General features: G+C 49.2%; 1 protein-coding gene across 1 annotated transcript in view; it reads right to left on the bottom strand.

Moving 5' to 3' along the window:
• CUNH19orf38 (chromosome unknown C19orf38 homolog) overlaps window positions 1-11963 on the bottom strand; it is a 13996-nt gene extending 2033 nt beyond the window's left edge. Inside the window, exons 1-6 of the mRNA XM_007953630.2 lie at window positions 11933-11963; window positions 10208-10516; window positions 7917-8009; window positions 6955-6982; window positions 6116-6159; window positions 4569-4606 (exon numbers count right to left, since the gene is read on the bottom strand). Of these exons, the coding sequence (XP_007951821.1) occupies window positions 4569-4606; window positions 6116-6159; window positions 6955-6982; window positions 7917-8009; window positions 10208-10516; window positions 11933-11963 (543 nt within the window). The remainder of the gene's footprint in view (window positions 1-4568; window positions 4607-6115; window positions 6160-6954; window positions 6983-7916; window positions 8010-10207; window positions 10517-11932) is intronic.
• Window positions 11964-16033: the final 4070 nt, after the last annotated feature.

The following is a 16033-nucleotide window of genomic DNA, read 5'->3' as shown; positions in this document are numbered from 1 at the left end:
AGGTGGAAGGGGGAAGCTTTTGTTCGTGGGTCATTGAGTCTAGGCTAATGGTGGTAGAATATTTTGGAAAAAGATAGCAATAATGCTGGTATAACATGAAAAATATCATCTATTTCCCTGAGTTGTAAATAGGGAAGTTATGTTGGTGAATGTCTGGTTGTATATGTTTTCACCACAATAAAAGTAAAAAAAAGTTTAAAAAAAAAGAGAGAGAGAGAGAGCTGTAACATTGTTGAGACAGCAAGAGTTGACAAAAAGCAGTGGCAGAGAAATTGCGGTAGAGGTGGCAGAACTGAGAGGCTGACACAAGACAGAGCGGTGGGGCTTCCCAGCCCAGAGAGTGAGAAAGCTGACGGCCTTTGGGCAGGAGGTGAGCTGGCGGGATGAAGTGCCTCTCTGGGCACCTACCTGCAGAGCTAAAAGAGCTTTGTAATACTTGTAACAGAGCCCAAGGTGCTGCAGGGCCAAGAGTCTGAAGCCAGAGAGAAGTGTGCCTGCGGCACAGCTGAGAAGCTGTCCTGATCAAAGAATTGTATCCTGAGGTGTTCCCAATCCTGAATTGTAACCTGTTTCTTCCCTAAGAAACTTCATAATCATAGTATTGTGTGAGAGCTCTGTGTGGCCATTGCAATGAATGAATGAATGATCGAACCCAGCAGAGAAGTAGAGAGTACCATGGGAAGGGTGGTTGGTGTCAGAATTGGTAAAGAAGTAGTAGGGTGAAGGCATGTCTGACCTCCACTTCATAAGAATCAGTTTTGTGCTGATCTTTCTCCCCTCTTGTTAAGTTAGTGGTCAGATGATGCCGCCCCCACACCCTCTTTGCAAGTGTGTATAGCATACTATGTTGTTGTTGTTCTGTGCCGTCGAGTCGGACCCGACTCACAGCAACCCCTCCTTGGGTTTCCGAGGTGGTTATCACTACAGAATTGGATTGCCCAACCTTCCTTCCAAGGAGTAGCTGGTGGATTTGAACCGCCAGCCTTCTGGTTAGCAGTCAAGTGCCTTAGGTACTACACCACCAGAGCTCCTATAGCATATTATAGTTTGTGTAAAAAAAGGTGGACGAGAATATATTGTTATCGTGTGCTGCCGTAGAGTCAACTCTGACTGGGGCAACTTTACATACAATGGAACAAAGTACTGCCCAGTCCTGCATCATCCTCACAGTCGCATGTTCAAGTCCATGGATGGGGATGAGGAGCTAGATCTGCCATATTCACACAAGGAGCCTAGGTAGCACGTTGCTGGTTTATGATCAACAGCTAACCTAAAGGCTGGCGGTTCAAGCTCACCCCGTGTCTCCACCGAAGAAAGGCCTGGTGGGCTGCTTCTGTAAAAATGGCAGCCAAGAAAACCCTACGGGGGCAGTTCCTCTCTGTAACACACGGGGGTGCCATGGGTCAAGGCCGACTCCACAGGAGCCAATGAGGACACCAACATTCCATGTGCCTGCGATGGCCCAGAGATGCTCCAATAGTGGTCACCTGTGTAGGTGTAGAGGGAGGACCAGGCAGGGAGGAGGGCTGGTGACCAAAGGAAACTTACTGTGTGTGTAATTTTGAATATATATATATAAACATATATGAAACATGGAAATTTAAAAAACTAAAATTCTGTATATTTTTATAAAAGTCATCAGGACTAAGATATTGAGAAATAAATTATTTTTCTCCTTGCTTTTCTCTGTGTTCCATGTTTCCTTTAAAATGTCCTTCAAAAGAAAAAAGGGAAAATTACCAGATGGGGGTCTTAAACGGTGTGGCTCTACCTGGAAAGGGGTATAACTTGCCTGCCTCTGGGGGTGTGTTCTGTGAGCTGCTCCCTGGGGAGGCCGGGCAGGCCTGCGCCAAGCCCACTCCCTTCCCCTCACCTGCAGCCAGTGACTCTGAGGCCCACCTGAGAAGGGACCTCTCTCCAGAACTCCAGAGTCACATGTCCGTCTGCTCCTGCGCACCACCAGGTGAGATGGCCTGTCTCTTCTCTCTGGTGCCTCCAAGCCTGTCCCTGGCCTAGGCTTCCCCACGCCAGGAAGGACAGACCATCCAAACCAAAACCCTAGGAGCCATCCCCCAAGGAGGGGTCCCTGAGTTGAATCTGACTCAGTGGCACGTGAGGTTTTTTTTTTTAGATAGTTGTGGTTAAGGAGCCATGATGGTATGATGGTGGAGTGGTTAAGTGCCTGGGTGCTAGCCAAAAGGTCAGTGTTTCAAACCCACCAGCCGTTCTGTGGGAGAAAGATGTGGCAGTTGGCCTCCTTAAAGATTACAACCTTGGAAATCCTATAGGGCTGTTCTACTCTGAGAGTCTTAGTGACTTGATAGCAATGGGGTTTTATAGCTGTGATTAGAGTCCCACGTGGGAATGGGTTTTCTTTGTTATGTTAATGACGTAGTATTAGTGTAGGGTGTGTCTTGAGGCAATCTCCTTTGAGATATAAAAGCAGATTAAGGAAACAAGCACAGATAGGGGAAGACAGGTGCCACCCCACAAGAGTGAGCGCCAAGGAACCAAGCAACAGAAACTGAAAAGAGTCGAGGAAAGGGACGAGATTGTAGTGGCTTCATGGGCACAGCCAGCTACCCTGAGGGAGCGAGTAGTTAGACCTGTGGTAGTTAGGACCATGATATGATCACAGGTGAGGCCAAGCTCAATTGGCATAACACATACACAAAAACACTGCTCTACATCCTACTTTGGTGGGTAGCAACTAGGATCTTAAAAGCTTGCAAGTGGCCATCTAGATGCCATGATGTGTCTCTCCTCATCCAGAGCAGAGAAGAATGAAGAAAACCAAAGATGCATGGAAACAATTAGTCTAAGGGACTGGTAGACCACGCAATCCTCAGCCTATGACCACAAGACCAGAAGAACTAGATGGCGCCTGGCTACCATTGTCAACCACTCAGAGGGGGATCGGTGCAGGAGATCCTGGATAGAGTGGGAGAACAATGTAGAACAAAACTCAAAATCATTAAAAAAAAAAAAAAAGACCAGGTTTGCTGGTCTGATAGAGCCTAGTGAGACCCCTGAGACTATGGCCCCCAGCTACCCTGAAGGTCTGGAACTGAACTCACTCCTGTGGCTGCCAGTCAAACAGACAAGCATATGGGGTGAACATTTACATCAGGTAGATACACTCCCTGGAGCCATCAATCATGGGAGAACAGAAGGGCTGTGTTTGAACAGAGAGACAGCTCAGGGGGCAGAAGTGCATCGGAGGGAAGGACACAGGGAAGAGGTGACTATGGGGAAGAAGTAGGAAGAGAGCTATTACATTGTGGGGCATTGCAGTCAATGTCATGAAATAAAATGTGTATGTGTGACCTGCTGTATGGAAAATAAATTTGCTCTGTAAACTTTCACCCAAATCACAATAATTTAAAAAAAAAGAGCTAAGGACCTTTTGTCCAGACCCCCCAGAGAAAGAGAATGCCTTCCTCTAGAGCCAGCCCCCTGAATTTAGACCTCCAGACTCTGACACTAAGAGAAAATAAATTTCTGTTTATTATAACCACCCACTTGCAGCATTTCTGTTATAGCAGCACTATGTAACTGAGACAGTGCCCAAACCACCCAACTCAGCTCCAGGCTTGCTGACAGCTGTGTCAGTGAAACATGCACTTGTCCAAATGGCTCCACTGAAGCTACCTCTAGTGGGGCCACCTGCAGCCCAGATCTGCACCCTCCTCTTGGTGGCGAGGAGCTGGCTGAACGCTTCCTTGATCCATGCTGTTCATGGATCAGACATACCTCTGACTTATCAAAAAAGAAAGGAAAGTACAAGTGCCAACTCCAAGATGCAGCTATGTAGAGGAGTCCCATAGACCTGGGTTCAAATCCCAGCCCTGACACTGTGTGACGTGGGGAGCCACACCCTTTGCTGAATAGCAGTTCTGAGACCCTTCCCTCTGAAAGGGAAACACACAACTGGGTCATTTAAGCTGAACTCCCTGAAAATGGCCACAAAAGTAGGCTCTTCTTATACCAGGAGAGGGCATCTGAGGGTCACAAGGCCCTGTGACCCCAAAGAGGCCACCAGGTCACTCCGACTCCTCTGTCACCATCCTGGAGGGTTGGTCCATGATCTCATCCCCATCTGCATGCAATGGCAATGCTGAAAACAACAGCAAGTGTCTTGCAGGGGCCTGCCTGTTGCTGTTGTTGTTGTTAGGTGCCATTGAGTCATCTCCGACTCACAGCAACCCTGTGTACAACAGAACAAAATGCTACCTGGTCCTGCGCCAGCCTCACAATCCTTGCTGTACCTGAGCCCATCGTGGCAGTCACTGTGTCAGTCCATCTCGTTGAGGGCCTTCGCCTTTCTCATTGACCCTCCCACTGCTACACAGAGGCCTGGCCAACATGCCATCTTCAGTCTTCTCATGCCATGCCTTTCCAGAACCAACCCCCAACTCACAAACAGGTCCCTCTTCAATGAATCTGAACTCCTTCCTGGCTACCACAGCTCGGAGACACCAGGTCGACCCAGCCTAGTGGCAATCCCTGCCGTCCTACAACTAAGGATAGTCAGCTGGAAACAGGAACCAAGAAAAAGAACCACTCACCGTGGAGATGGCAAACAAGGAGTTATCGAAGGACATATCTATAACAGAAAAGAGAGGAAAGTTGGGGCTGGGGCCAGTTTAAACGTGTCCCCGCCCACAATCCCTACCCCCAGCCCATAGGCCCTAAGGCCACTGTGAGAAGGGGGCAGGCCCATCTCCCAGCATCCTCTCTTGCTCCCTCCTAACCTACCACAGTGAAGTGAACTGTTCCACCTACAGGTAGGACCATGACCCTCCCCTGCTCAAAGCCCTCCTCCAGGGGTTCTGGCTGCCCTTGGAAAATTAAGGCCTTGTTGCCATTCACACCTTCCTCACACTCCCATCTTCTGGAACACCTCTAGGCAACTACACCTCTCCAGGTGCTTTCCCAAGTGCTCAGTCGCCAACTCATCACCCAGCTACTCCCTGATCTTTTCGCAGGTCTTGGCCTGAACATAGCTTCCCCTAGCCTGACCTCCTGGCTCCAGACACGGTCCAGCCCTGCCATCGGCAGTTTCTCCCCTGGAGTGTGGGCAGAGGCCACACCTGTCTTGGTCATTGTGGCTCCCCCAGATCTTAGCACAGGATAAGTGCTTAGTAAAAGTGTAGGACAGAAAAAAACGAGTTTTTCACTCAGCCCCTCAAGAGAGCACCGCATCTCACAGGCTGGTTCTCTCTCTCTCTCTCGCCCCCTAGTGGAAGCTTGCAGAACGACAGGTTCTGGGAGATTAAGGAGGATTTACACAGCAGCTCAAGTGCGAGTGTAGTCAGACTGCAATGGAGCTGACTGTCCAGCAGGGGGGACGAAACGTTAAGTACACAGCATTATTTGTATTGCTGCTGATGAGTAAGAACTGCCGTATGCCAGGGCATCCCTGAGTGATGCAAACGGTTACATTGTTGTTGTTGGGTGCCTTTGACTCCTCTCTCCCATTCACAGCAACTCTATGTACAGCAGAATGAAACACTGCCCAGTCCAACAGTTACATACTGGGCTGCTAATCAAAAGATGGGTGGCTTGAATCCACCCACAGGTGCCTTAGAAGGAAAGCCAGATGCTGTACTTCTGAAAAATCTGCCATGGAAAGCCCTACCCACACCTCAAAGAATAGAATCAATGGTGTTGAATGGTCCATGTAGAAACTGTTGGATTGGTGTATGTTTTGCTGTCTGTATTCTCAACAACAACAAAATAAATAAAATTTAAAAAAGAAAATACTACAGAACACAGTTCTATTTTGACACACATGGGGTCACCAGGAGTCAAAGTTGATTGATTGCAACTGATCTGGCTTTTTTGGGGGGAGGGGGGCATTAAGTAGGAAGCCAAGACCCTGCCTTGGGGGTTAGGGAAGGCTTCCTAGAGGAGATGACCTTTAGAGGAGCCAGGAAGGGAAGAATGTTCCAGGCTGAGGACAGAGTGAGTGAAATGTGAGGAGCCAGGTGAGAGGTGACACTGGCAGGTGAAGGGGGTATTTTTGGACTGAGCAGCCACGAAGAAGGTCAAAGAAGGGAGAATGAGGCCTGCAGGCATTTGGGGGTGTGGGATGGGAGTGAGGGGCACACACCTGTGGTGGCGAAGTTAATCTGGGCCCAGCAGGATTCTCGCTCTCTGCAAAAGGATTCAGGAGAAAAGTGAGGGCTCAACCCGCCTCCCACCAGCACACTGGGGTGGCCTCTTAGAAATCCTGGCCCCAAACCAGGCCCAATACTTGACCTTCAGCTCCCATTCATCTGCTCATCCTCCTCCTCCTCAAAGTGCCCTGGGAGGGAAAGCAACAGGGCCTAATCCATGTGAGCTTCCTATCCCTAAATCCTCTCAGCCGCCTAGCCAGTTCCATGGGAAGATGAAGCAATGGGAATTCATTGGCCCAAGCCCCTCGGCCAGGTGGAGCTGGGATTCAGACCCTGGAGGGTAGGCAGCAGACATCCTGACACCCAGAAATCAGGGCCACGGCTCTGGGGCACAATCCCAGCAGGTGCCACTCACCTTGTGGGTTTTTAAATGGTTTGCAACAATTTTGAGCAGCAGGCAATCAGGGGGTATAAGCAAGGCTGCACCGCTTGCTCCTCGTTTGACTGTGTGACTGAGCCCTGAGCCTCAGTCCCCTAACCTGTAAAATGGGATTATCTATAGAGCCTACTTCCAGGACTGGTGTGAGGAGAACGTGAGATCCTGCTTGGAAGTCCCCCAGCCCAGTGCCCAGTGTACAGTAGGCACTGAATAAATGACTCTTGTTCCCATTAGCTGGCCCTCCCTGGTGGGCGCTGTTTGGGGTGGGAATCCAGGACCCCAGTCCAGAACCTCAGCAAAAGATTCTTTGATAGCCATCAGGATCTCCAGGGCTGGGATTGAGTCTTTCTGTCCCCAGAACCACACTCTGAGAGTCTTCAGAGACTGTCTCACCTTTTCTTCTGCAAATTTGTGACTTTAACTGGGGAGAAAAATAAATAAATAAATATGGTTAGATCTGGGTCCCGATCACATCTGGTAAATTCCTAAAGCCCCTTAAGACCTCAGAAAGAAGCTCAGCAATTTCTGGTTTGTAAGGCCCTTTAAGGAGCCTTGATGGCCCAGAGGCTAAACGCTTAGCTGCCAATCAGTGAAAGATCAGTGGTTCCAACCCACCAGACTCTACGCAGGAGAAAGATGAAACAGTCTGTTTCCATAAAGATGACAGCCTTGGAAACCCTACGGTGCACTTCCACTCTGTCCTCTAGGGCCGCTGTGAGTCTGAATCGCCTCCACGGCAGTGGGTTTGTTTTGGGTAAAGCCCCCTAACCTTGAATGCATCTCCTCTCCCTCCCTAATACACTTGCAGCCCAACCTTGCCTTCTCACCTGCCAAGGTTGCCACTAACCAGGAGAATCCCAGCAGACATTTCTTTTCTTTTTCTTTCAGTTACAGCAGTAACATGGAAAAACTTCAAACAATGTGCAAGCATGTAAAACTGTTCTGGATGTTTTTTTGGGAAGTATCAATTCCCACTGCCCACCACCCTCAACTCACTTCTGGAGGATTCTTCCCTCCTAAGTTTTGAAGTGAGACTTGCCCAAACTGTCTTCCTCCGTGGTTCTAAAAATAGGTATGAGTGCAAGCACATTTAGGAGCTCTGGTAGTGTAGTGCCTAAGACACTTAGCTGCTAACCAGAAGGCAGGCGGTTCAAACCCACCAGCCACTCCTCGGAAGGAAGATGGGGCAATCTACCTCCGTAGTGATACTGCCTCGGAAACTCAAGGAGGGGTTGCTATGAGTCGGGTCTGACTGGACAGCTCATAATAACAAACAACAATAGCAAGCACATTTACACACTCCAGAGGTCGAAAATTGGCAGCCAGCGGGTCTTGCTTTCTTTGCCTGTTGTTACCTTTCCTGATCACCATGACAACAGCCACCAGGGCAGCAAGGAGGAGGAGGGCTCCAGCCAGGCTCAGAGAAAGTGCCAGGATCCAAGTGGGCACTGGGGAAAAATGGAAAAAGAAAGAGGGCAGGGCATGGAACTGTGGGGGCAGGAGAGGGTGGGACACCCGTTGCTCCCCCTGGTTTCCTTTGGGGAGGCAGCTCTCTCCTGTGCTCCTCCAACCCATGCTCCCCAGCCCTGTAGCTTTGGGGCCAACGCAACAAGGAAACCTTGAGTCTAGCCAATTAGCATATTCCCTCCCCCCCTGGTCATCATGATTGGTTCAGGGAGGTCATGTGGTCTAAGATGAGCCAATGAAAACTAATTCTGGGACTTTGGCTGGACCACTGGGAAAAGAAGTTTGTTCTTCTGGCTAGGATTAAAGGCTAGTAGGTTGGGCAATCTACTTCCATAGTGATACCCCCTAGGAAACCCAAGGAGGGTTCGCTATGAGTCAGGGCCAACAGGAGGGCACATAACAACAACAACAACATAGGCTGTACAACTGGAGCTGCAGGGCACGATTTGCCACCATGTCCAGGAGGCCCTCCCTGGGAATAAAATCCTTACATAAAAGGTAGTAAAGCATTCTTGACTTCTTTGAGCACCTGGATCCAACCACACTTGTAGTCACTATGCTCCTGGACTGTTCAGTTCTATGAACCAGCAAATTCCCTTTTGTTACTTATGCCACTCTGAGTCAATTTCTCAGTTTCTTACAACCTGAAGAGTCCTAATGGTTTCAGCTTGGTCACCAGGGGGTCAGATGACACCCACCCAGGCCACATGGAGGATTCTGAGGCCCACGCAGAGGTATGGAAGCCCCAGCTCCAGAATTTTCTTCTCTTCAAAGGACTCAGCTGCCCCTCCCTGGAGAGAGAGGGGATCTCTCCTGGGAGTCCAGAAGGTGTTACCCTGACCCCAGCCAAGGTCAGGAGCTAAAGGAAGAGGGGCAAGGAGAGACACACACTTGGATTCTCACAGTGTTAGCCCTTGTTCAGTCATTCATCTGGCACAAGAGGCCTGTGGCCTTCCAAGACCACAAGGCTGAGGTGAGAGAAAGGGCCTTTGAACAGCAAGGAAGCACACAGAAACTATTTGGTCACTCAGTGTTCGGCCTCTGCTGGCAATAAGCAGCTCTGTGCAGTGGAAAGTTCTGATTGACGGTGATGAGGCGGAGCACCTGGAGGCAGACTTCTGGGAGAGCATCTCTCCTGCCTCAGCTCCTAGATCCAGAGCTCATGCCCCACTCCCTCTCCTGGAGAACTGAGAGAGACCTCAGCCTTCCCCCCGGCTGCCATCTCACTCCAAGGCAAACTCAAAATCTTCACTGCAACCCACAAGGTCCTGCACTGTCAGCCCCTTTCCATCCCTACCCTTCTTTCTTTCCCCCCTCCCCTTACTCTCTGCACAACAGCTCCACTGGGCTCCTCCATCCTCTTCCAGAAGCACATGCCTCCCTCAGGGCCTTTGCATAGACTGTTCCCTCTGCCTGGAACACCGTTGCCCCAGATACCGACACAGTGGCTTCTCTTCAAATGTCACTTCTCTGAGGGGCCTCCCGTGACCACCCTTCATTCTATTTTAAATGATACCCTTTCCCAAGCTTGAGGATTGAATGTTTATGGGATTGCTTGTTAGTCTTGTCTCCCCAGGGAGCGTTAGCTACAGGAGGGCAGGGACAATGTCTGTTACACTCACTGCAATGCTTTGTGCCTCATCCAAAAAAACCCAAACCCACCTCCATCAAGTCGATTCTGACTCATAGTGACCCACATTGGGTTTCCAAGGTGGCAAATCTTTACAGACGTAGATTGCCCAGCCTGCCTTCTGCAGAGTGGCTGAGGGGTTTGAACCACCAATCTTCTGGTTAGCAGTCAAATGCCTTAGGCACTATGCTACCAGAGTTCCTTTTGCACATTATAGGCGCTCACAAGCGTGAGCGGTGGGGTGCAGTCTAGCACGTGGTGTAAGGCTTGGACTTTAGAGGCTGCTGGAATTCCAGCTTGGCCACCTGCTCACTGTGTGACTTGAGCAAGTGTCTTTGCCTCTTGTGGCTCTTATCTGTTTCCTTATCTGCAAAATGGGGAGATTCCCCATACCCTCCTCATGGGGTGGGGGCGAGGAATAAGAAAGGAAAGGCGAGGAATCCTGGCCAAGTATCAGCCTGGCTTTTCTTCTGCAGAGTTCCAGGCCGAGGCTTGGCAGGCAGAGTGAGAGTGAAGCGAATGGCAGTGCGGCCCGTGGGAAGCCCTCACCTGGGATAGAAACATGCAAAGACTCGCTGAGGTCTGACAGCTGGGCCTGGCTGTGCTCCCCCATGACGCCATACTGGCAGTGGAACGTTCCCCCCGGAGCCTTGCTGTCGCCACCGCTCAAGTTAAAGGTGACCCCGAGCTGGTCTGCAGGAGCCTGCAGGAGCTGGATCACCTGCCCTCCACGGTACAGTGTGAAATTCGCACCCGGGAAGCCCCTGGGGGCTATGCATGTGATGTGGATGGGGTCCTCTTGGCTGCTGGGGTGCGGGGGCACCAGCAAGATGGACGGTGCTGGGATCGCCAAGGAGCCTGCAATGCAGAACAAGGGAAGGTTGTATGGGTGGGTGGTTAGAGCATTGGCTCTGGAACTTGGGCTTCCCTACCTGGCTGTGTGCCCTTTGGCAGATAGCTCCACCTCTCTGAGCCTTGGTTTTTATGTCCATCAAGAGGATGGTGATCCCTACCCTACTGCTAGGTTGAGAGGATTGAGTGCCCTGCACAGGGAGTTTCAGTCATTTTATACTAGCAATGGTCATTATAAAACCAAGAAAACCAAACCCACTGCCATCAAGTTGATTTTGACTCATAGTGACCCCATAGGACACAGCAGAACAGCACTAGGGGGTATCCGAGGGTGTCATCCCTATAGAAGCAGATTGCTACATCTTTCTGCCAAGGAGCAGTGGATGAGTTCCAAGCGCCAATCTTTCAGTTAGCAGCTGAGTGCTTTAACCACTCCATTATCAGGGCTCCTTGATGGTCATTACAGAGTAACAGGATTATATAGTGTTTTTTGCAAATAACATGCCCATGCAAATAACACTAGTCATCATGCTTACAAAAATAAGGGTAGTTTGTGTGGAATGTGTGGGTTATTTGCATAAAAATACGGTACTGTTATTACTCCCATCAGCAAATATGTTCTCAGTACTGATTATGTGCCAAGCCCTGCTCTGGGTGCTGGGAGCCAAGCAGTGGGCAGGACAGACAGACATGCCTGCCTTGTGGAGCTGATGTTCTTGTCTAGGAGACAAGGGATCCTATGTAGGCAAATAGATAGGGAACAGGGAAGGCTGTGCCAGCTGGGGCAGCCACAGAGGGGTTCCTTGAAGAGGTGAGCTTTGGGCTGAGTTCTGAGAGGTGAGGGCAAGAGGCAGAGGAACCTTCCAGGCAAAGGCTCAGAGGGTGGACAGGGAGCAGTGAGGAGGCCAGGATGGCTGGAAGGGAACAGCTGAGGGGGAGAGCAGGGGAGGGCAGAGGGGCCAGGCTGTGGTGAGGATTATGGGTTTTAGAGTATGGCTTAATGCAGGAGGAAATTTCCCCAGAGACCAATCTCTGCCCCAGCTGCCCACAGGCTGCTGAGCAGTGCATCTGGCCCAGGTGAGACCTACACAAGTCTCCCCTTGTTCAGCCTCCACACCTTGGCCCAGCCTCTGCATCCCCACCCCCCCCAGCAGATCCTCCTGCTGAGTCATGGGGCATGGGCACACCTTCTCCAGTGGGGTGGTATTTCTGATATAGTCTTGACTTAGGGATGATGAGGAGCCCAGCAAGAGAGAGCATGTTCTGGGGAGTTTCCAGGGCTCTTAGCCAAATCTGTCGGAGCTCAGCCTCCTCTCTCACCTGGGAAGGGCAGCCCCATACTGGTTTCTAGCCCCAGAGCAGCAAGGTGGCCAGGGGTGGGGGGGAGTGGGGTAGGGATGGTGGAGGGGGCGTCAGACTCACCAGCTGCAAAGAGCAAGACAGCCCAGGGCATTTCTCTTCCCGCGTGTGGCTGGGAATCTGGCTGAGGCCAGAGTGGCCGTCTGCTGCCCGCCAACTCCTCCTGTGAGGCCAGAGTGGGGAAAGGAGAAGCAGGGTTTACTGGAGCCCAGTGTTTCTTCACTGGCAGGAAGTTGCACACCCTCCAGCGCTGAAAGGGACTCTCTCCTCTCCCCACCCCTTTCATGAATGCACATCAGATCCTGGCACCTCTCTGCACCTTGGTGGCCATGGTTTTGCAAATTGGAGGGAAAAAATGGATGCAATGGTTGGGTGTTGGTTTACTTTTTCTCCCCCTAAGAGAACTCCTGGGCATGAGGAAGGGTGATGGCAATGGCTGGTTGGGGAACCCACATCCAAGACAAAAACCACAGCCCAATCAGTGTCAAAATTGAGACAAATACATGGTGAGGGTGGTAGGGCACAGTAGTTAGGGCTTGGCCTCTTTGACCTCAGGCAAAGTATGGTCCTTCTTTGAAGCCTCAGCTTGCTGCTCTGTAGAATGGGACCAAGAGAACTCATGGTATGAAATGTAATGCCTAGTGGCTTGTGAGTGCTCCCAGTGTGAAGACACAGGGAAGAAAAGCTTCACTACCTGTAGAAAGGGTGTATGTGTGTTGGGGGAGCAGTGTCTGACCTATAACTTCACAAGGTGGGAGGAGGACCAACATCAACAACCCAAGGCTGATTCCTATGAAGTGGAGGTCAGACATGCCTCCACCCTTGTTCTGGTTACCCAGTACAGCTCTGACAAGAATATACCATAAATGGGATGCTTAAACAAACAGGAGTTTATTCTTACACTTTGGAGGCTTTAAGTCCAAGTTCAAAGTGCCAGGCTCTAGGGGCTGGGTGAAAGCCCCTCAACCTTGGGCTTCTGCTCTGCCTCCAGTTTCTGGCCCACTGAAGCTAGAGGCTTTTCTTCACTCATACAGCTGCTGGCTGCTGAAACTGACAAGCCCAAGGTTGACAAGTAAAAAGGCACAGTCCCGATGTTACCAAACCACACAGCAACCATTAATTTAAGTCCATTGTATATCCCCAGGTCAGCAGAGCATGGCAGGCTGCTGAACAACATCACCGCTACATGCAGGGTCCAAGCATGCCATAAGCTAGAGACCATTCCCAAAGCTGTTTCTTATATACTGAGAGCAGACTACATACCCAAAGGCAGCTGCTACTCAGCTGCTCCCAGTAGATTCCACCATGGAGTTGATTACCAGTCTCATCATGGGGAATACTACATCCAGCTGCCCAGCCACTCAACCAGGCCCAGCCAAGTTGACACACAAACTAAACTACCACAACCCTCCAACTTTGTTACCAATTCTGGCACCAACCATCCCTCTCATGGCACTCTCTACTTCCCTGCTGGGTTTAATAATTCATTTCAGTGGCCACACAGAACTCACAGACAATAGCCATGCTTATGGTGTCTATTAGGGAAGTAACAGGTTATAATTCAGGATCAGAAACAACTCAGGATACAGTTCTTGATCAGGACAGCCTCTTCTAAGCCATGCCCAAAGGCAGGTCTCCCTCTGGCCCTCAGCCTAGCCTCTGTCCTGCTTGGGCAAGTATTACAGAGCTCTTTTAGCTCAGAGAAGCACCCCACTCTGGCAGCAAGGCTCCTGCCTGAAAGCACTCTGCTTTCTTGCTCCAGGGGCCAGGAAGCCCACTGCTCTGCTTCATGCCAGTCTCTGGGTTCTGCTGCCTCCGCTGGCACAATTTCTCTGTCGCTGCTTCTTGCCATCTTTGGTGTCACAGCTCTTCTAGATTGAGGAAGTTCAGCACAGGGATCTCAGGTCCAGGGATGCACTCCCCTCCTGGCTCTTTCTTGATAGTAGTGAGATCCCCTTTTTCTGCCTCTGATGGCTCATTTTAAGCCTAGCGAGATGGCAAAACTGACCAACCCGACATTAGGGTTCAATACACCTTATTGGCATGGTCCCACCCCCACAAGGGTGCCACGTACCTTATTTACATTATTAGTAAGCTGTCCAATCCCTTTGGTGGGCCACAAGCACCTCATATTTGCATAGTCCCACCAAGTCATTTGGTGGCAATCACAAAGGCCATGCCTAGAAGGGCCATATTAAGTAATTCACTACACTGCACCACCCAGGCAAAAGGGACCACTAGCTCCAGAACAGAGGAAGTTAAAGATAGTTTGCAGGACAAGTTTTCTCCTATTTAGAGCCCCAAAACTTCCAAGGACTTGCCCTACTAGTGGGTTTCTTTGGTCACTCTATGAACAATTATTTTCAAACCAAGCAGGACAACCTGGAGATTGACTCCTAGGAAGAATATAGATGTGTGGTCGCTGAAACCAGAAAGAACCATTGGAGTGGACATTTTCCCTTGGACACACAAAGCTCATTCTGACCTCAGGGCCTTTGCACATGCTGTTTGACATGCCCAGGACACAATTCTATCAGCCTGGTCAAATCCCACCCATCCTTCAGGTTCTCAACTTATATATCACTCTGGGAAATCTGTCCAGATTATTCCTCTGGACTTAGAAAAAAAAAAAAAAAATTTTTTTGCTGACCCAGATATAGTGCTTTGTGGTTTTCCTTTATTGTATTTAGCGTGTTTGTATTTTCAAGGAATTTGTCCACTTCATCCAATTTATTAGTATAACGTTGTTCATGTTCCCTCATTATCCTTTTAATGTCTATGGGATCTGTACTGATGTTCCTGTTCTCATTCTTGATAATAGTAATTTATGTTTTCTCTCTTCTTGATTTGTCTTCTTGACTAGATTAGGTTTTTCTTTCTTTCTTTCTTTTTTTTTTTTTGTGCCCTGGTGGTGCAACAGTTAAGCATTTGGCTGCTCCCTGAAAGGTGGGTGCTTAGTACCCACCCAGCAGCTCTGTGGGATCTGCTCCCATAAAGATTACAGCCAAGAAAGCCCTATGGAGCAGTTCTACTTTGTCACATGGGGTCACTGTGAATAAGAAATCAACTCAACGGCACCTAACAAAATGACATATGTCCCTCATTCTAGAATCCAAGCCTTTCTAACTAACCCTTCCCCACCTATTAGCAACTCATTTGTTAGTGCTCTTAAAAACAGTGTGTGTGTGTGTATGTATATTTGCTGGTATACAGAAATGCAATAAACTTGGAATACTGATTTTCTTTTTTTATGGTTCCTCCACCCCAAGTTAGCATGTGTCTACCTTCTAATTAGTGGTTTATTCTCCCTTCACCACCACCCCTGGTCACCATGAAAGAGTTCTTTTGTGTATGTGAAACCCTTTTCTTCACTTTTTACAATGTTGTTGTTGTTGTTATGTGCTGTTGAGTCGGACCTGACTCATAGCGACCCCTCCTTGGGTTTCTGAGGTGGTATCACTACAGAAGTACGTTGCTCAACCTTCCTTCCGAGGAGTGGCTGGTGGGTTTGAACCGCCAGCCTTCTAGTTAGCAGTCAAGTGCCTTAGGCACTACACCACCAGAGCTCCTCTTTTTACAATAGTGGTGTCATATAATATTTATCTTTTTATGATTAACTTCACTCAGCATAATGGCCTCTAAGTTTATCCATATTATGAAATGTTTCAGATTCATCACTGTCCTTCAATGTTGTATAGTGTTCCATTGTGTGCATGTACCATAGTTTGTTGATCCATTCCTCCATTGATGGGCACTTATGTTGTTTCTGTCTGTTTGCTATGGTGAATAGTGCTGCAGTGAACATGGGTGTGCAGATATCTGTTCTTGCTATGGCTCTAATTTCTCTAGGATATATACTTAGCAATGGGGTTGCAAAATCATATGATATTTCTATTTCCAGCTTTTTAAGGAAGCACCACACCACTTTCCACAGTGATTGCACCATCTTACAGTGTCCCCAGCAGTGTATGAGGGTTCCAGTCTCTCCACACCTTTGCCAGCATTTGTTGTTTGATGCTATTAGTTTGATCTTTTCAAAGTATTGCCTTTTGGCTTTGTATACTCTATTTTCCCACAGAATGTAGAAATTATAGAACAATATCATTAATATCACATGCAAGTAAGATATTACTGAAGATAATTCAGAAACGTTTGCAGCAGTAT

The sequence above is a fragment of the Orycteropus afer genome, unplaced genomic scaffold (genome assembly GCF_000298275.1).
Source record: "Orycteropus afer afer isolate SDZICR_OR568_19922 unplaced genomic scaffold, OryAfe1.0 scaffold00402, whole genome shotgun sequence".
Lineage (NCBI taxonomy): Eukaryota > Metazoa > Chordata > Mammalia > Tubulidentata > Orycteropodidae > Orycteropus > Orycteropus afer.
This window is presented reverse-complemented; position numbering and strand designations above follow the sequence as displayed.